We start from the raw sequence: 22,037 nt of genomic DNA on the forward strand, positions 1-22,037 counted from the left end.
TGAAATATCAGCTCATTCATTTCCATTGATGCTGACTGACCTGCTGAGTTCCTCCCACACATTTGTGTTGTATAATACTGCAGTAAGATTGTGAACCATGCTTACTAGAAACTTACTTAATATTTGAAACATAAACTGTTATAATATGGACTAAACTCAAAATTAAGCTTACGGTCTCTATTAATATGTAATGATGTCAACCTCCCTTGCACTTGACACTTCTTTATGAGCTTGTATCTTTGACTTACAGTTTAGTTCAGATTAAGGACAGTATCCCTTATGTACTTGAGCCCACAATGGAAAAGATAGATATTCTTTCAACTCATTTTGCTTACTATTGTTGAAGGCTTTAGTTCTGAGTTTGAGAACAACCTTGGGTGTTCTGCTTTCTGATCCACACTCAGTATTCTATTACCCAATTAGTTTAGAAAAGAGGAAGCTCTGGTTTTTGCCATCCTGTTGTTCTCTTGACATCATTGGAAATAAGTTTGTTTCCATCTTCCTCTCACATTGTATCTAGTCCTGCATGAACTAATTGCATTCACTGCACTAGGTGGCAGTCTGCTCAAAGCTTAACTTATTTAGATGTGAAGCTGTTGACCTTAAGGTTATGGCCAAAACAAACTTATCTAATTCTGGCAGTTCAGTAGAGAACCACCAGCAAGGTCCACTTGGTGGGTCAGCATGTTCCTAACTTGCCACATGTCACTGCAGAAATCAAAAGCATGTCTGCTCTCCGCAGTTCATCTCCCTTCCACTCTGCAGCTGAAACCTGCACTGAAACCAAGAGCAGAATGTAGACATACTAAGCTGAGCCATTGGATGTGCTTGACAATTATACAGTCACTGATCAGCAAGTGCTTAATCTTCTTTAATTATATCAGATAAATGTCTAAATGTGTTTAAACAATAAAATAAATCCCACTATTTTCAGATGATATGAGGCATTTGGATGTCTTAATAGGAACATTTAGAAACCTGCGGGGAAAGAAAGAGTTGGAGTAATATTCATTCTTACTGTGGGCTCAAGCTCATAATTACATTAATGGAGAGCTATTAGGGCAAGGTTTCAGGATCCACCTCTTAAGGTCTGAGAGGGTAGTTGGGGCTGTGAGGCCTGGGGCTCCATTACAACTGCCAGGAGTGAAAAAGTTCATGCAACTATTTAAAATAGAGTTGAACACAAGGTGTGGGCTATGTTGAGTGTAATCTAACCTGTCCTTATTCCTCGTTCGTTGTACCATTTACCACTTGCCTACCCCAGACATTCACATCATCATTCTGGCTTTAATCCAGCAGTTTCCAGCCTTTTATATGCCATGGGCCAATACCATTAAGCAAGGGATCTGTGGACCCCAGATTGGGAACCCCTCCTTTAGCATTAAACCACACCTTGTTCGGTCCATCCAGTACTCTCTTCTTTGAAAGTCACAATACAGCTGCATTTTCAGCTATCTACCCTTTATCCTATTTTCGCATATCATTCCTGTAACCATCAAACTACTTTAAACAAATCTTTGCTTCCATCTCAAAGTTCAAAATAAACTTTATTATTATCAGAATACATACATGTCACCACATATTTGCTCAAATTCACCTTTAACCTTTTATTTTCTAATTACAATTCTGTTTTCTCTCACTTTTGCTGGTGAGACACAGCATTTCGTGGGCAGCTAACAAAACTAATAACTATGCTGTTAAATATACTTTTTCTGGACTATGACCAGTACAATCCCACAGCCTATAATTTCCCTTTGGGAGCTGTGCTTTTGAACCATGTGTATGACCTGGTGATTCGCTGTATCCTGAAGGATTTGGTGAAATGGATTCTCGGAAATGCAGCTATGACTGCACCGGCCATTGCTGGAATGGACTCTGGGTCAAATTGAAGTGGCAGGGCCCAGGCCTGAGAGCAAAAACACTGACTGATGTTTAACTGATTTTAAGTGCCAAGCCAGATTAGAAAGATTAAGGCATTGAGGCCAAGATTGTAAGGCAAACTGGCTCACTCCTACGTAAGGCTTTACTCACCTCAGCACTGAACTGGTTCCATGGCTATGGACTCACTTTCTGCTGGTCATGTTGTGCGCATTATTTGTTTGTTTATTGCTTGCATGATTTGTTCTTTGTTCGTGCATTAGATGTTTGGTGGTCTTTATGGTGTAGTGTTTTATTTTGTGGATTTTATTGTATTTCTTTATTTTGATGCTGCCAGGAAGAAGATGAATCTCAATTGTATACAGTATACTGTACATACTTTGATAAGAAATGTATTTTGACTTCTTCAATAAACAAGTCTGTTCAAAGGCATAGTAGAACTAGATTCTTACCACTAACATTCCTGGGGTCCTGATTGATCTGACATCAACTGTACCAGCCACATAGTAAAGTTGATCTAAGAATGAGTCAGAGGCTGGGTATCATATAGTAAGTGACTTGCCATCTGAAACACCAAGCTTTCCCACCATCCACAAGACAGGTCAGTAGTACTATGAGTAGACAGGTCTGGTACTATGAGTGGAGTGGACTATGAGTAATGAGTGGAGTGCCATCAACTCTGTAGAATTTCAACGTTGTCCAAGGCAAAGTAGGCACTCTAACGACCTCCCTCAGCATTGATTTCCTAAACAGTGGCTAGTAAGTTTGTACAATTTACAAAATGCATTGTAGTTATTCACTCAGACTATACCAAAGACACCTCTGAGACCAGCAATCTCATGAGTTCATCAGGCATATGGAAGCGCAGGTTCTTCTCCCAAGTGGCACAACATCCTGACTTGGACCTTCATTGTCACTGGATGTAAATGCTGGAAATAACTAACCAACAGCATTGTGAAAGTAAATTCACCACAAGGACTACAGTGGTACAAAGTACAGGTGTCCCCCGCTTTACGAATGTTCGCTTTACGCCGCTTCACTTTTACAAAAGACCTACATTAGTAACCTGTTTTCGCATTACAAAGAGGATTTTCGCTTTTACGAAAATTTTGACCATATAAATTGATGGTTCTTCGCTTTATGCCATTTCAGCTTAAGAGAAGTTTCATAGGAACGCTCTACCTTTGTGGGGGGGGGGGGAAATACTTGTCGCTGTTCTCCAGCTTCTCAAGGGTGATTAGGGATGGACAGTAAATGCTGGCTTTGCCAGTGGTGTCAGAATGAAAAAATTTAAGAGGAGGTCATTAAGATGGCTCAGTCCTGACATCCCAGAAATGTTCCATTATTTGCAAAGCATAATTTAGGAGTGTGGTTGAATACCACACTTATTGTGGATTTCCAGCAGCTGCCAAGTCCCTAGTATTTATTAATTCCCTTCAGCATTGCCACAAGCGACAAAAGTGTTTACCTTTTCCAAAACACTCCGTATTTTATCTACATTCTACATTCATAACCTCTGTTCCCAAATTTACATGGTAAAAGAGTGAATTGGAGCAGTGTCACTGGAAGTTACCATCCAAATTGCAAGCAATTCTGATGGGCTAAATCATGGAACTTCCAGCCCGACTGCTTTGTGAGACAACGTTCTTCAGGACTGCATTGTTTCAAGGAGGCAGCTCAGCTATACCTGCTCAAGTGCATTTGGAGATGGGGTAATAAATGCTACCCTTACCAGTGAAATGAATACTGAAAAATTGAACTAAAGTCTGGGGTATAATTAAAATTGCAAAGAAGTGAAATGGAAAATCTACTAATCTAAAACATTGTTGTACTAAGGCAATCCAAGTGCATTTGTCAGAGATGTGAAATATGGTGGGTGGTGGGAGTTGAAGCTTTTGCTGGAACAGTTGGGTTGGGAAAGAGTTGACGCTTTTGCTATTGCTTGAGCTTGTGAGGGGGAGGAGGGGTCTTTGGGGTTCTAATGTTTTCTGTCATTGATTCTTTGTTTTTTTTCCTGTTTCATGGATGTCTGCAATGAGTAATGATTTCAGGTTGTATACTGTATACATTCTCTGATCTTAAATGGAATCATTAAACCATATGTTGAGGCTTATAATCTGAGTTTTACAACAGCCCACTTATGTTATAGTGGGGGAAAAAATTAACTTCATCTTTGCTTCATTCTTGAGAGGTTATTTACAAAGCAACACACACAAAACAAGGGAGGAACTCAGAAAGTCAGGCAGCATACATAGAAATGAATGAACAGTTGACCTTTGTTCAGGACTGGAAAGGAAGGGGGATTTCTGGCATCTTCACCTTTCCGGTCTTGAAGAAGGGTCTCAGCCTAAAACATTGACTGTTTATTCATTTCCATGGATGCTGCCTGTCTGCTGAGTTCCTCCAACGTTTTCTGTGTGTGGCTTTGGATTTCTACCATCTGCAGACTTTCTGTTGTTTGGGTTACTTGTGTGTCATCAAACAAACCTAACTTTATTTTTGTTAGACGTCAGCAAGTGGCCCCAAGAGCAGGTACTCCAGGATTCAGAGCTCCAGAAGTCTTAATGAAGTGCCCTCATCAGACTTCAGGTATGTAAGGGTTAAAATAATTTTGTTTTGGCTTCAACAGGAAACCAGGCTTAAGTAATGTGGGAGAAAGGTGTGTGGGTTGTGTTGCAGCATTTATGTTAAATCACCCTTTTCCTTAAAATTTCTTCAAAACAAAGACTTTTTGTATGTTCCCCTTGAGAGGAAACATTTGCCTGTGCAGGTCATAAAGCAATTGGGGATAGCTCAACACGCTGGTCTTTTCCTTCAAATAGACCAATTTTGATGAAATATTAGGAACTGTGACTTTGGCCAGGTGTTGAGTTACTGTAATTGTTGGCATTGAGTTTTTTTCATTGGAACTTGCTTGGATGTGTTATTTACCCCAAATTTGAATTTCATGGACTGAGAAAAGTACAAAGGAAGCAACTGTGTTTAGTACAAAATTGATAAAGTTCTCTTTCTAATTTTGTAAGGGAACACCAACAGATGTTTGGTGTCATTTATAGTCTCTTAAAATGCCATGTACGTGATAGAATATTGAAAGACAGATCAGTATGCTATTGCATGCAACAATTGAAGAGAACTCCGAAACTTGGCTTTTCAGTAACTATTAGCTTCCCATTGTTTCCCTTGCTACTGAAAATAGGCATAAAGTTAAAACTGGTTATCATCAACAGTGGGGAGCAACTCATCAAATTTCTTTTTCTCAGGGAGGAGACATTTTTTGTTGTGAGGGCCTAATTATCAGACCAATAGGATGCATTTTAATGCTGCAGATATTTGATACACTGGACTTTACTGACATCAGTTTAAAAATGTTTTGAGGTTCATTTCACAAATTTAACTAAGAGATAACCTTGTACAGCAAATGACATTTGAAGTGTGTATGTGTTCTTTACAATCTAATAAAACAAATACAACTAAAGATAATTTTGCTGTCATGACATTCAGATGTAACGTAGATAATAACTTTTTATTAGGTATCATAATTGTATTAGCAAAGTCAAATCCATTTCAGTAAAGGAAGCTCCCTACAGTACATATTGAGCTAGCAAATACATATAAACTAAATTATGCCGTGTATGCATGCTTTGTGATTTTCTTTCAAATAAGCACCAGTCATCCTTTACATAAAGAATTTTTAATGCAATGTTTGTCACTGTGGAATTTTCATTAAGTAATTCAAATGGTTAAATATTTCAAACTAGGAATGCTTCAAATGAGCACAGGTTCATTATGAGTTCCAAAATCCACTTCTATTTTCCATTCAATATGTTCTATTCAAGGCAATCCCTGGGACTTGATGGCATGCTTCCTGGCATTCTAAAGAGGTGGCTTTGGAGATAGTTGTTACTGTACTCTGGTTTCATCTTCCAAAATTCCATTGATTCTGGAATGTTCCCCAGAGACAGGAAACTAGCAAGTGCAATCTCTGTCAGAAAAGAGACAAACCCATTAGGAAACTGCTGAATAGTTAGCTTGACATCATTAATGAACAAAATGCTAAAATCTTTTGTTAAAATACAACTAAACACTTAAACTGATGGTAGGATGGGGCAGAGTATCTTGGAATTATGAAGGAAATAATTTTTGAGAAATTTTGAGCTTGAAGCAGAATTGAAACGTGAAATAATTTGTGTGGTATGTTTGGAACTACAGAAGAGCTTTGATATGGAGCTATGTGAGATAGTTAAACAAAATGAGAGAACTGAGTATTAGGAGTAATCTACAGGCAGTCTCCCCAAGATTAACGGACAGAAAACAAATCAGTTATTTTTGAGTTCTGAGGTAGTCTAGTTGGAATCAGACTATTCAAACTATAAATAATTTGACAGAGTGATATGGATAAAATGTAGTATTTCCAAGTTTGCTAGTGATACGAAACTGCATTGTTTCAGAGGGTTATGACCGAGTTAAGTGAATGGGTAAGGATGGTATGTAACATGAAAAAAAATGTCATTCACTATGGAGAAAAGATACAAAGTTCATTTTAAATTGTGAAAGATTTAAAAGATGGTGGTTTTCAGAGGGATCTAGCTGTTCATGTACATAAATTAACAAAGTTAACCTGAGGTACAATAGAGGTTAAATTATATTGGACAAGCAAGAGTATGCAGATGGTATAATTTCATATATTGCAAGAGGACTTAAATACAAGAGTTTAATTTGAATTGATTTGGATTTTGTTTAATTTTTAATTTTATTTTTGAATATCAGAAATTTTGAACATTTGACAGCTTCCCCACTCACGTCACCCACCCCACCCAAGACTACAAATTGCATGTCATATTGTCAGCATGCAGAATCTCTCCACTTGCGATCCAGCCAACCCTCTGGGAAAATTTTGGTTGTCTGGATCACTCCATTCAATTTTGTGGCTTGTACAGTAGAAACCAGCTCGCTTCTGAATTCAGATTCTGGGTTTTTAAGTAAATTACTGGTCACATAGTTGTCAATGTTCTGTGTCCATAGACCGTAGGCACCCACATGTACATCAGAAGGAAAGTGTTTAGTTAACACAAAGGTATTTGGTGGGTTGAAATAGAATAAATATTAACCAGTCCAATCAAACACCCATTTTGTTAGTTAAAGACTGATTGAACTTTACAACTTGTTCCTTTTTCCAAATCAATGTAATATGATATGTACAAGTAAAAGTAAATCGAATGACTTATTTGATCATGGCATGGCAAATGAAAGGCAGATTTTCATAAAATCTGCAACATCAGTGTCATCTCGTGGGATGTCTATTTTAAAATTTGTATGTGACATTACCTTTTATGTTAGAGTTATTTTGTTTGTAGTTCAAAATTTATCAGCTTCAGAGAACAGTTTTTTAAGCCTTGTAAATTCTATTGTAGTGGTTTTGTGTTAGGAAATAAGTTACCTTTAGCCTGGCTTTTTAAGTGTGGACCCAGGTTATGCTTTTGTTTTGCAGCTATCGACATGTGGTCTGCAGGCGTCGTCTTCCTTTCCTTATTGAGTGCCCGTTATCCATTTTTCAAAGCCAGTGATGATTTAACTGCATTGGCACAGATAATGACTATTCGTGGATCGAAAGAAACAATCCAGGCTGCTAAGTTATTTGGTAAGTAATATGCATCGTAAAATCATTTATTTTTAAGATCATTGAGTGTTTTCTTTGTTTCTTAAAAATGTTAAGACAAGTCATAATTATTTTTAAATATCCAATAATTTCATGTCAAAGGCAATGTTTGGGTATAGTTGTATTTGTCACAGATTTTTTTTTAATATTCTTTGAATATCTACTAGTTTTCTTTCTATGCGGAACCAGAAAATCAACATTGACAATTGAACAAAAAAATATATTTTGATGCAAATATTTTCTTTTGCCATCGCGGCCTCTTGTTACTCAGCTCATTTTCAGTAATTACATAAGAAATAAGAAATAGGAGCAGGAGTAGGCTATCCAGTCCATCAAGTCTGCCCCGCCATTCAATAAGATCATGGTTGATCTGTCTGTAAACTCAGCTCCATCTACCTGCCTTTTCCCCATAACCCTTAATTCCCCTACTATGTAAAAATCTATCTAACTGTATCTTAAATATATTTAATGAAGAAGCCTCAACTGCTTCCCTGGGCAGAGAATTCCACAGATTCACCACTCTCTGGGAAAAACAGTTTCACCTCATCTCCATCCTAAATCTTCTCCCCTGAATCTTGAGGCAATGTTCCCTAGTTCTAGTCTCACCTACCAATGGAAACAACTTTCCTACTTCTATCTTATCTATCCCTTTCAAAATTTTGTATGTTTCTATAAGATCCCCTCATTCTTCTGAACTCCAGAGAGTATAGTCCCAGGCAACTCGATCTCTCCTCGTAGGTTAACCCCTTCATCCCTGGAATCAACTGGTAAACCTCCTCTGCACGGTCTCCAAAACCAGTATATCCTTCCTCAAGTATGGAGACCAGAACTGCACACAGTACTACAGGTGCGGCCTCACTAGTACCCTGTATATTCGCAGCATGACCTCCCTGCTCTTGAATTCAATCCCTCTAGCAATGAAGGTCAGCATTCCATTTGCCTTCTTAATAACCTGTTGAACCTGCGAGCCAACTTTCTGTGATTTATGCACAAGCACTGCAAGTCCCTCTGCACAATAGCACGCTGTAATCTTTCACCAGTTAAATAATAATCTGCTCTTTTATTATTCCTTCTAAAGTGGATGATCTCGCATTTACCAAAGTTGTATTCCATCTGCCAGACCATGGCCTTAACCTGTCTAATCCCTCTGCAGACTCTCCACATCCTCTGTACAATTTGTTTTTCCACTCAGTTTAGTGTCATCCCCTCTTCCAAATCATCAATGTAAATAGTAGACAGCTGTGGACCTACACCGACCCCTGCGGCACTCCACTCACCACTGACTGCAAACCGGCAAACACCCTGGGTTGCATCCCATGAGGACCAGGGGACTTATCTACCTTCAGGCCCCTCTAGTTTGCTCATCACCGTGTCTTTAGTGACAGTGATGTTATCAAGGTCCTCAACTCCCATTTTGTCCATAACATCCTTCTTTGGCATATTAGACATGTCCTCCACCGTGAAGACCAACTCAAAATAGTCGTTCAATGCCTCAGCCGTTTCCTTATCACTCAATATCAATTTCCCCTTCTTGTCTTCCAAGGGACCTTCGTTATGTTAGCCTCCCTCTTCCGCTTTATGTATTTATAAAAAAAACTTCTACTATCTGTTTTTATATTTTGTGCTAATTTACTTTCATACTCTATCTTCCCTTTCCATATTTCTTGTTGCTTTTTAAAGTTTTCCCAATCCTCCAGTCTCCCACTACTCTTTGCGACTTTGTACACATGAGCTTTTAATTTGATACTATCTTTTATTTCCTTAGTTATCCAAGTAATTCCAGTCAGACCTCATGCTAAATGTCTGCCCCAAATTTCCCTTTTCAGATTTCATTATATCTGCATTTGTTTGGTGAATCTACTTGGCTTCCCTAGTGGGAATATACTGAACTTCAGCTTTCCAGACAACCTTGCTCATGACTGCATGCCCAGGTTCTGCATATACAAGTTTGTAGATGATACCACTGTAGTGGGCTACATCTCAAATAAAAATGTATCAGAGTACAGGAAGGAGGTAGAGCTTATTGACATGGTGCCATGCCACCAACCTTTCCTTTTATGTCAACAAAATAAAGGAGCTAGTCATTGATATGCTCTTGTTGAATTCAACAATTTTAAGGTTGAGAACTTCAACTTCCTAGATGTGAACATCACCAATAGCCTATCCTAGTCTAACCACGTTGATGTCACAGCAAAGAAAGGCCATCAATGCCTCTACTTCAAGAGGCTAAAGAAAGTTGGCATGTCCCTATCAACTTCAAATTTTTTATTAATGTACCTTTGAAAGTATTCTGTCTGAATGCATACACGAGAAAATCTGCAGATGCTGGAAATTCAATCAACACACACAAAATGCTGGTGGAACGCAGCAGGCCAGGCAGCATCTATAGAAAGAAGTACAGTCAATGTTTCAGGTCGAGACCCTTCGTCAGGTGTAACTGAAAGAAGAGATAGTAAGAGATTTGAAAGTGGGAGGGGGAGACTTGAGATGATAGGAGAAGACAGGAAGGGGAGGGATGAAGCTAAGAGCTGGAAAGTTGATTGGCAAAAGGGATACAATGCTGGAGAAGGGGGAGTATCATAGGATGGAAGGCCTTGGAAGAAAGAAAAGGGGAGGGGAGCACTAGAGGAAGATGGAGAACAGGCAAGGAATTATTGTGAGAGGGAAAGAGAGAAAAAAGAAAAAAAATTTAGGGGTGGGGTAAGAATGGGAGGAGGGCCATTAATGGAAGTTAGAGAAATCAATGTTATCTCGACAGTAGAGGAGGCCATGGATTGACATACCGGAATGGTAATGGGAAGTGGAATTAAAATGTGTGGCCACTGGGAGATCCTGCTTTCTCTGGCAGACAGAGCATAGGTATTTAGCAAAGCGGTCTCCCAGTCTACATCAGATCTCACCAATATATAGAAGGCCACACCGGGAGCAACGGCCAGAGTATATCACCCCAACAGACTCACAGGTGAAGTGTCGCATCTCCTGGAAGGACCTCTACCTCTACTGTTGAGATAGTCTGCTGGGGTGATATACTGTGTCAAGTGCTCCTTCTTACCCCATCCCGAATTTTTTTTTCTTTTTTCTCTCTTTCCCTCTCACAATAACTCCTTGCCTGTTTTCCATCTTCCTCTGGTGCTTCCCTTCTCCTTTCTTTCTTCCAAGGCCTTCAGTACTATGATACACCTGCTTCTCCAGTCTTGTATCCCTTTTGCCAATCAACTTTCCAGCTCTTAGCTTCATCCCTCCCCCCTCCTGTCTTCTCCTATCATTGCAGGTCCCCCGTCCCCCTCCCACTTTCAAATCTCTTACTATCTCTTCTCGCAGTTAGTCCTGACGAAGGGTCTTGACCTGAAATGTCAACTGTACTTCTTCTTATAGATGCTGCCTGGCCTGCTGCGTTCCACCAGCATTTTATGGGTTTTGCTATCTGAATGCATAACAGCTTAGTATAGCATCTACTTTGCACATGACCGTAAAAACTGCAGAGAGTTGTGGTCACAGCTCAGCACATCACAGAAGCTATGTGGACTTATCGATGCCTCTTATTGCTTCAGTAAAGCACCCGGCGTAATCAAAAACCTCACCCACCCTGGACATTCTCTCTTGTCCTGTCTCACATTGGGCAGAAGAAATGCAAGTCTGAAAGCACTTACCACCAGGCTGAAGTATAGCTATCCCACTGTTATTCAAGCTGTAAACAGATCTCTTGTACAGTAAGATGGACTCTTAGCCTCACAATCATTATGATTTTGGACTTTATTGTTTACCTGTGCAGCACCTTTTTGGTTGCCTTTACACTTTATTGTTATTGTTATAACTTATTCTAGCTCAATGTACTATGTAATGATTTTATCTATTTAAATAGTATGCAAGATAAGCTTTTAGTAATGGTTGCATCATAAATCAGAATCAGATTTATTATCACTGACATGCTTCGTGAAATTTGCTTTGTGGTGGCAGTACAGTGCAAAATATAACAAAACAAAACTCGCTGTTGGTACATTTGACAATAATCAAAATTTCAGCAGAGTCGGTGAGCTTTGTGATTGCTTTCTAGTCTGTGAATCATTGAGACTGCCTTTCTAGCTAAAATGTCGAGAATCATCTTTGGCTGAGGTTTAGCCTCATGCTGCTAATGTTTATGAAATTCTACTCCATCATTAACATCACCCTCTAGGCAGAATAGAGAAAGAAAAAAACTGTAGGAAGTTGTAACCACCGTTTTCTCAACAGGGTAGCAGTAGAGCAACACTGCATCTTGAAGTTGTACACATTTATCATGGAGTGTCTTATGTTGATTTACCCATGTTACATACATCATTACATAGAAACATAGAAAATAGGTGCAGGAGTAGGCCATTCGGCCCTTCGAACCTGCACCGCCATTCAGTATGATCATGGCTGATCATCCACCTCAGAACCCTGTACCTGCTTTCTCTTCATACCCCCTGATCCCTTTAGCCACAAGGGCCATATCTAACTTCCTCTTAAATATAGCCAATGAACCAGCCTCAACTGTTTCCTGTGGCAGAGAATTCCACAGATTCACCACTCTCTGTGTGAAGAAGTTTTTCCTCATCTCGGTCCTAAAAGGCTTCCCCTTTATCCTTAAACTGTGACCCCTCGTTCTGGACTTCCCCAATATCGGAAACAATCTTCCTGCATCTAGCCTGTCCAACCCCTTTAGAATTTTATATGTTTCAATAAGATCCCCCCTCAATCTTCTAAATTCCAGTGAGTATAAGCCTAGTCGATCCAGTCTTTCTTCATATGAAAGTCCTGCCATCCCAGGAATCAATCTGGTGAACCTTCTCTGTACTCCCTCTATGGCAAGAATGTCTTTCCTCAGATTAGGGGACCAAAACTGCACACAATATTCTAGATGCGGTCTCACCAAGGCCTTGTACAACTTATTACAGTCAAGGCAGAGCTACAGGAGCCTGAAAATCCTTAGGAACAGCCTCTTCCTGTCTGAGATCAGATTTTTGAATGGTCCAGGAACACTACCTCATAATTCCTTTATCTTTTGTGCTGTTTACTTAATGTGTTATTAATAGTAATCTAATGTCTTTGTACTATACTGCTGCAACAAAACAAGATTTCATGACATTTAAGGCAGTGATGATGTACTGGATTCTAATTCAAATACAGACAGATGGTGCTTCTCTGAAATGCAGGAGAGAAAGGTTGACGACATAATACAAGTTGTTGGCATCCTTCTGTCTCAAAAGACAGCGGGTAGCACTGTCAGTGGTGATGCACTTCCTAGAGTGGTTGAGAAGTCTTACTCTGGAGTGACAGATGCTTCCACACCGCCTGCAGGTGAAGGAAGATGGACGTCTTGTTGGAGCGGCTCTCTTCGTCTTTCAAGTTCTCTTGGCAGCCAGCTTGTTGATGTGGGTATTTTCTGCTCTTTGCATGCCCAATGGAACTGCCAAACCCCAGGCAGCCTGCTTGTTTCACACGTCTTCCCAGTTGTTCACATCGATGTTGGCCAGCTTCAGATCCTTTTTGCAGTTAATGTTGAAGCGAATTTATGGGTGACCAACTGGGCATGCACCCCCTGCCAGCTGCCCATACAGCAGGTCTTTCAGGATTCAACCAGAGCCCATTCATCTGATATGTCCTAACCATCTGAGCCACCTCTGGCTGGCGAGGGTAAACATGCTGGGGATACCTGCACGTTGTAAGATCTCTATATTAGTGGCTCTGTCCTGCTAAGCAATGTGCAGCATCCGTGTGAGGCAGCACAGGTGAAAGCTGTTCAGTTTCTTCTCTTGAGTAGCATATATTGTCCAAGATTCTCTGTTGTAGAGGAGAGTGCCAAGGACACAGGCCTGGTACAAACACAGCTTAGTGTACACAGTCTGATGCTCAACATTACATGACAGAATGTTTGTGATGGTTGGCCCAAGATAAGTGAAATATCAACCATATCTAGAGTGACTATAGATTGTGATGGATGGGGGGAGTCATTGTCCTGGGCCATGATACTTCTTGTCTTCAAGTTGATGGTCAGCCCAAACTCCTTGCAGGTATGGGACAAGTGGTCAATAAGATGCTGTAGTTGGGTTCTGTGTGAGAACTCAATGCTGCGTCATCAATGAACATCAGCTCACGAATGAAGACCTCGGAGCGAAGGCAAGCAATGTTGAAGAGGTTGCCGTCGGCTCTGGTATGTAGGTAGATGCCATCAGCACTTTCTCCAAAAGCATACTGAAGCAGCATGGAGAAGATAATGCTGAGAAGTGTTGAAGTAGAATGCAGCCCTGTATACTCTGCTTCTCACAGTGAAGGCTTCCAAAGTTGTGCCATTAAAGCAGACAGTACTGTGCATGTATTCAGGAAGGAAGTGACCATGCTCAGTGATTTGGAGGGCAGCCTATCTTCTGCAGCAACCTGAAGAACCTACCTTTGCTGACCAAAACAAACACCTTTGTCAAATTAATGAATGTGATGAAGAGTGACCAAGTGAGAATTGTACCAAAGAAGCTGCACCACCCTAAGAGGAAGAGTTAACCACGCATCAGCATTTGCTGTGCATCCAGTGCCAAACAAATTCATTGACTGCTTTGAAGAGACTATGAGTCTCCACCTCTGATGACAACTCAATCGAGAACAAGTGGTCCTGTGTCTTATGATACCATCTACAGCTATAACTGCGTTCAGTCAGAGTGAACACACACAAGCAGACTGGCTTAAGGAAAGCTTGGCAGGCAGTGACTGAAGCCAAACGAAGAGCCCTCCTTACCTACAAGAATGATCCCAACCCCAGCATCCAATACACGAGAAACAAGGCCCAGAAGACTGCCCACTACTGCGCCAACGATTACTGGCTGAACTTGTGCAACAGTGCTGCAGATGCAGGTTGCACAAGGCATGTATGAAGGCATCTGACACCAAGACTGCCCCTCTGAAGTCTAAAACTGTAGAAATCTTATCTGATCAAGGCAAGCGGTTTTAATGCTGGATTGAGCACTACATAGAGTTATACTCGGCTCAGAATGTGGTCATAAGCACTGCAGTCGAGGCTATCCTAGATCCAACAGTCATGGAGGAGCTAGATGCACTACCAACACTTGGAGAACTCAGCAAAGCCATTGACTATCTTGTTTGTGGGAAGGCCCCTGGAAATGGCGATATCCCTCCAGAAGTTTTGAAGAATGGCAAACAAGCATTGCTGCACCATCAGCACAAGCTCCTCTGTCTGCTGGGAGAAAGGCTACATACCACAGGACGTGAGATACCAACATAGTCACCATGTAGTGTCCCCCAGCAGTCAGGCCAAGCTCTTTTCTCATTGTTACCATCAGGTAGGAGGTACAGAAGCCTGAAGGCACACACTCAGCGATTCAGTAACCTCTGCCAATTGATTCCTAAACGGACACTGAACCCAGTGAACACTGCCTCACTTTTTAAATCTAATTTATTTCAGTTTTTGCATGATTTTTAATCTATTCAATATACATATTCTGTAATTTATTTATTAATTTATTTTTACTCTTTTTTTCTTCTCTATTATGTATTGCATTGAACTGCTGCTATTAACAAATTTCATGACACATGCCAGTGATAATCAACCTGATTCTGATGTACAAGAACAAGGGTGACCACAGTGACAGTAACAACTACCTCAGCCTTGTGGGAAAGGCCTTTGCCTGAGTCTTTTTGGCTGAACGTATCTATGAGGAGGTGCAATGTGGTTTTAGAGCAGGCAGATCCACTGTGGATATGATCTCACTATGCCAGCTGCAGGAGAAATGTTAACAGCAACATAGACAAGCGCCTCCCATCATATTTAGCTGAAGTTATGCAAGATCCAGAGTGAAGAACATGGAGAGTTGAACTTCCAGGACTTGATTAGGAAATTAATACCTGGTTTTATATTAAAAATAATGTTGGCTTTCTGAAAATTGCCTGGCATTATTGAAAAGGTTAATATAGATGTCTCAAAACTGAAGAAAGTCCTGAGCTGGAAAGTTTTGACAAAAACACAATATTTAATCAAGTAAACTGGCCAGATGTGTTGCTAGAAGTCTTTATAATAGATGTGGAGGGGGTAGTTCTGAGAAATCTTTCATAATTGACTTTGAAATTGAAAATAGTATGTAGTTTATTAGAACACAACAAATGTGTGCCTCCTTTTACTAGAGTTCATTTGATGGAAATATTAGCATCAGGTCTATGTATCATCTGAAGATTTTGATAATGACTAAATTTGTTCCATATTTGATCCACTTGAGACTACCACATGCAAAGAACACAAGTTAATGTTTCTTTCATGGAAAGTATGCCTTTAGTTTGAAACTGTACAGGGTTTTTAAAACATTACATTGTTATTGCATGAGTATGGGTTGTTTATTGGGTCTGTTTGCAGATGGGCATATATAGTTCAATAAATTGCTCCATGGAGTGGTTGGTCATCAAATCAGCACACTCCCTTTTTAGGTCATAATGATGGGTTTTCTCATTGCCAAATGTAATAATTCCTTTCTGAAATGACTTGTACATTTTGATGCAGTTCCTTGTGGGTGCACAAACATGTTTTGTTAATTATATATTTGTAAGACACTGCCTGTGCATGGAGCACATTGCCTATGGGTGTTTAGATTGCCAGATGTAATGGCCTAAGTGAAAGGAATTTCAGATAATTTGATGCAGTTCCTATTGGGTGAAAGCTGGCAATAGGAAGATATAATTGCAAACAGAAAAGTTAAACTGGCATTATATATATTACATTGTCCACCCACTGAGTACAGTGTATAATATTCTGTAACAAATGATGTGGAAAAGTTTCAGAAAGATTTGCTTGAGTGTCATTGTAGAGAAGTGCTGACCATAAAGAAATAGGCACTGATCCAGGTCTGTTCTGTTATTTTTGGTGCTCTGTGGAGACCTATTAACTATGAAGAATGTGATAACATTCATATGCAGAAGAGGTTTTCATTTGTGAGCAAGGAACAAACCCAAAGGAAGTAAATACAAAATAGTCACTAATAAAACCAAAGAATTCAACAAGGAAGTGAGACTTGCATGTCTAGTGCTTCTAATGATCTCGGAGTGCACGAAGCCGCCTCAAAACAATATATTAGATTTTAAATATGGTTAACGTGGTTTTACTCCACAAACGCTAATTGATAATTGTCTCAGTATTGAGCCAGGGCTTCCTTGAGCAGCTTGCTGTTCAACTACCTGCTTGACCTGCTCTTCCCTGGAGGAGGTTTCCATATAAGAACTTTTTTGGGATGGATAGTACTGACCTATTCAGCAAGGCCACAGAAATCCTCTGGCAGCCTTTGAAGCCATGCTTGCAGATGGAATTGGCTATCGAACAATTTGAATGAGCATGTGTCTGAACTTCACCAAAGTTCCAACCTTAAATGTGCAATTAAAAATTGTGGACTTGAAACAGATGATTAGTTGTGTGGGACTGATTGCTTTCTGCAGAAATTTCAGATCAATATATTTTTAGTAATCTTGATCAAAGCACCAGAGGGAGGCAGTGTGTTGGGATCTCTGCCTTGCTTTCTTTGAAATGGTTCTGCCTGCAAAAGCAGATCTACCTAGGTTTAACATTTCATCTGAGAGGTAGCTGCAACAACATGAAGTGTCAGCCTTCATTCATCTGGTGAGTGCAAAAATCTAGGCTCCTACCAAAGTAATTTTGAGCTTGCAACTTCTGACCTTCAGTTGAGCCAGACTGACACAAGATTATTTTTTATTGCCATAAAGAAATTGGAATGTGGAGCTTGTGTGACATTTGGACAGATTACGCAGCAACAGCAATTCTGATGATTGGGTAACATAGAAACTTAGAAAACATACAGCACAATACAGGCCCTTTGGCCCACAAAGCTGTGCTGAACATGTCCTTACCTTAGAACTACCTGGGCTTTACCCATATCCCTCTATTTTTCTAAGCTCTATGTAGCCATCCAGGAGTCTCTTAAAAGACCCTGTCGTTTCCGCCTCCACCACTGCCACTGGCAGCCCATTCCGCATACTCACCACAATGTGTTTAAAAAAGAACTTACCCCTGACATCTCCTCAGTGGTTCTGGATATTGAGGAGTCTGATAGCTTGGGGGAAGAAACTGTTACATAGTCTGGTCGTGAGAGCCCGAATGCTACGGTGCCTTTTCCCAGATGGCAGGAGGGAGAAAAATTTGTATGAGGGGTGCGTGGGGTCCTTCATAATTTTCATTTTTGAAAAGAAGTAAGGGTTCGGAGATCATCTACACTTGGGGAAGCAGCAATTAGTCAAAATTTTAATGCATGGCTTTGTTGAGGAGTGATCATGTCACAGCAACTTGAATGATTGAACATTTTGAAAAAGTTGCTAAGTGTATTGATGACGTCATTGTGGTCATGGGGTGTACAGTACTATGCAAGTCTTAGGCACATATATAGCTAGGATGCCTAAGACTTGGATAGTACTGTAGACCTCAGTACTGCTGCCAAAAAAGAAATACAAATTTCATGACATATGTGAGTGATAAACCAGATTCTGATATGGGTCTATTGTGGACTGAGAGTGGGAAGGGGGGGAATCATGGATAGGAAAAGGGGAAAGAAGAGGGGAGAGAGTGGGAAGCACCAGAGAGACATTAGAAACATTGAAAATAGGTGCAGGAGTAGGCCATTCGGCTGATCATCCAACTCAGAACCCTATACTTTCTCTTCATACCCCCTGATCCCTTTAGCCACAAGGGCCATATCTAACTTCCTCTTAAATATAGCCAATGAACCAGCCTCAACTGTTTCCTGTGGCAGAGAATTCCACAGATTCACCACTCTCTGTGTGAAGAAGTTTTTCCTCATCTCGGTCCTAAAAGGCTTCCCCTTTATCCTTAAACTGTGACCCCTCGTTCTGGACTTCCCCAACATCGGAAACAATCTTCCTGCATCTAGCCTGTCCAATTCCTTTAGAATTTTATACGTTTCAATAAGATTCCCCCCAATCTTCTAAATTCCAGTGAGTATAAGCCTAATCGATCCAGTCTTTCTTCATATGAAAGTCCTGCCATCCCAGGAATCAAATCTGGTGAACCTTCTCTATACTCCCTCTATGGCAAGAATATCTTTCCGCAGATTAGAGGACCAAAACTGCACACAATATTCTAGGTGTGGTCTCACCAAGGCCTTATACAACTGCAGTAGAACCTCCCTGCTCCTGTACTCAAATCCTTTTGCTATGATTGCCAACATACCATTTGCCTTTTTCACCGCCTGCTGTACCTGCATGCCCACCTTCAATGACTGGTGTACAATGACACCCAGGTCTCATTGCATCTCCCCTTTTCCTAATCGGCCACTGTTCAGATAATAATCTGTTTTCCTGTTCTTGCAACCAAAGTGGATAACCTCACATTTATCCACATTAAATTGCATCTGCCATGAATTTGCCCACTCACCTAAACTATCCGAGTCACCTTGCATCCTCTTAGCATCCTCCTCACAACTAACACTGCCGCCCAGCTTCGTGTCGTCCACAAACTTGGAGATGCTGCATTTAATTCCCTCGTCTAAATCATTAATATATATTGTAAACAACTGGGGCCCCAGCACTGGGCCTTGCGGTACCCCACTAGTCACTGCCTGCCGCTCTGAGTAGGTCCTGTTTACTCCCACTCTTTGCTTCCTGTCTGTCAACCAATTCTCAATCCACATCAATACCGTACCCCCAATACCATGTGCTTTAAGTTTGCACACTAATCTCCTGATTGGGACCTTGTCAAAAGCCTTTTGAAAATCTAAATATACCACATCCACTGGCTCTCCCTTATCCACTCTACTAGTTACATCTTCAAAAAAATTCTATAAGATTCGTCAGACATGATTTTCCTTTCACAAATCCATGCTGACTTTGTCCGATGATTTCACCTCTTTCCAAATGTGCTGTTATCACATCTTTGATAACCGTCTCTAGCATTTTCCCCCACCACCAATGTCAGACTAACCGGTCTATAATTCCCCAGTTTCTTTCTCCCTCCTTTTTTGAAAAGTGGGGTTACATTAGCCACCCTCCAATCCTCAGGAACTAATCCAGAATCTAAGGAGTTTTGAAAAATTAACACTACTGCATCCACTATTTCTTGGGCTACTTCCTTAAGCACTCTGGGATGCAAACCATTTGGCCCTGGGGATTTATCTGCCTTTAATCCCTTCAATTTACCTAACACCACTTCCCTACTAACATGTATTTCCCGCAGTTCCTCCATTTCACTAGACCCACGGTCCCTTACTATTTCCGGAAGATTATTTATGTCCTCCTTAGTGAAGACAGAACCAAAGTAGTTATTCAATTGATCTGCCATGTCTTTGTTCCCTATGATCAATTCACCAGTTTCTGACTGTAAAGGACCTACATTTGTCTTGACCAATCTTTTCCTTTTCACATATCTATAAAAGCTTTACAGTCAGTTTTTATGTTCCCTGCCAGCTTTCTCTCATAATCTTTACATTCTGTAATAAGCCAATTGTTTGGAATCAAATAACCTTGCTTGAGATCTCAGGGCTTCGTGCGTCTGCAACCCCCCCCCCCACTGTCACGTGTCCCACATCCCTCCTGCAGCGCTCCACCCTCACCGTTCCCAACATTCTTTGATCCCACCAGATTTGCAAATTTACTCTCTGCCCTATGTTGGCAAATATAGTACTTTCCAAAAGTCTTAGGCACCCTAACTATATACGTATGTGCAAAAGACTTTTCAAGTCGTCACTTTTTATTGTCATTTCGACCATAACTGCTGGTACAGTACACATTGAAAATGAGACAACATCTTTCAGGACCACGATGTTACATGAAACAATACAATAACTAGACTGAACTATGTAAAAAAAAACAGAAATAAACTACACTAAACTACAGACCTACCCAGGACTGCATAAAGTGCACAAAACAGTGCAAGCATGACAAAAAATAATAAACTAGACAATAGGTCAGTAAGTTAGTTTCAGTCCAGGCTCTGGATATTGAGGAGTCTGATGGCTTGGGGGAAGAAACTGTTACATAGTCTGGTCGTGAGAGCCCGACTGGAATGCTACGGTGCCTTTTCCCAGATGGCAGGAGGGAGAAGAGTTTGTATGAGAGGTGAGTGGGGTCCCTCATAATGCTGTTTGCTTTGTAGATGCAGTGTGTAGTGAAGAGAGACCCTGATGATCTTCTCAGTTGACCTCACTAACCGCTGCAGGGTCTTGCGATCCGAGATGGTGCAATTTCCAAACCAGGCAGTGATGCTGCTGCTCAGGATGCTCTCAATACAACCCCTGTAGAATGTGATGGGGGGTGGGGGTGGGAGATGGACTTTCCTCGGGGACGCTGCTGGGCTTTCTTTGCTATGGAGCTGGTGTTGAGGAACAGGTAAGATTCTCCGCCAGGTGAACACCAAGAAATTTGGTGCCCTTAACGACCTCTAACGAGGAGCCGTCGATGTTCAGCGGGGAGTGGTCGCTCGGTGCCCTCCTGAAGTCAACAACCATCTCTTTTGTTCACATTTAGAGATAGGTTGTTGGATCTGCACCAGTCCGTTAGCCGCTGCACCTCCTCTCTGTGAGCTGACTCATCATTCTTGCTGATGAGACCCACTACGGTGGTGTCATCGGCGAACTTGATGATGTGGTTCAAGTTTGCACAGTACTGTACATGGACTTCAGTAAGTTCTTTGACAATGTCCTGCATGGGAGACTAGTGCCAAATGAGGTCCAAAGAAAGTTGGAAAGTTAGTAGTAGTAGTAGTAACACAATCACTCGAGTAGAGTACGATCCCGTAAGGAGTTGTCAACTCCAGTGCAGTTTGGAAAGAGTAAGTGATGGCTGTGGTTAGTCATTAGGTCTTTCAGTTGTTCATTTTCTCCTTTTGCAGTTGTTGTTCATTCTCTGAGGCACAGTGGAGGTCTCTCTCATGTAGAGTAGAACAGATTTCCTTCAGGTATATATATTAAGTGCAATGTCTTCCCAGTTTTTAGATGTAATGTTGAGTTTCTTCAGGCTGATTTTTGATGTTACCTTAGAAGTGTTTCCTTTTCACACCAGGTACTCACTGACCTTCCTTCATATGGGAGTAAAGGAGTTTGTGGTACTCGAGTTTAGCATCCAGATGACATCACCTATCCATCGGAGTTGGCATTGCTTTATCGTGGTGCAAAATTGGTGTGGTATTGAATAATACAGGATTGTTTTTGTGATTGGAACTAATGGTATACCTGGGAATTGCCACTGAGACCTTTTACCCTTTGTTAGTGATGAATAATGTGGATTATGAATGTGGGATATACAGTCCTACATTTACAATCCAGTAAGTCAGCTGACATGAAAAAAACATGGTTTTAATCGTGAGGAGGCTAATCCCATAATACAGTGCAGTATTGATGGGCACAGCATTGGCAGGTACAATTTAACCATGATGAATATTAGGTGATGCATTTTTATTATGACTCGTAAGGCAAGGATATATATGTACAATAAATGGTGGTGCCCTTCTGAAGAACACTGGTATCCTGGTAGA

The 22,037-nt window shown here is 40.8% G+C and overlaps 1 protein-coding gene across 6 annotated transcripts in view; it reads left to right on the forward strand.

Moving 5' to 3' along the window:
• The window catches only part of cdc7 (cell division cycle 7 homolog (S. cerevisiae)), a 116,353-nt gene that overhangs the window by 88,633 nt on the left and 5,683 nt on the right, over positions 1-22,037 (forward strand). For all 6 annotated transcript variants that reach the window (XM_059983873.1, XM_059983876.1, XM_059983875.1 and 3 more), the window contains 2 exons: positions 4,385-4,467; positions 7,367-7,516. In XM_059983873.1, the coding sequence (XP_059839856.1) occupies positions 4,385-4,467; positions 7,367-7,516 (233 nt within the window). The remainder of the gene's footprint in view (positions 1-4,384; positions 4,468-7,366; positions 7,517-22,037) is intronic.

The sequence above is a fragment of the Hypanus sabinus genome, chromosome 11, assembly GCF_030144855.1.
Source record: "Hypanus sabinus isolate sHypSab1 chromosome 11, sHypSab1.hap1, whole genome shotgun sequence".
Taxonomy (NCBI): Eukaryota; Metazoa; Chordata; class Chondrichthyes; order Myliobatiformes; family Dasyatidae; genus Hypanus; species Hypanus sabinus.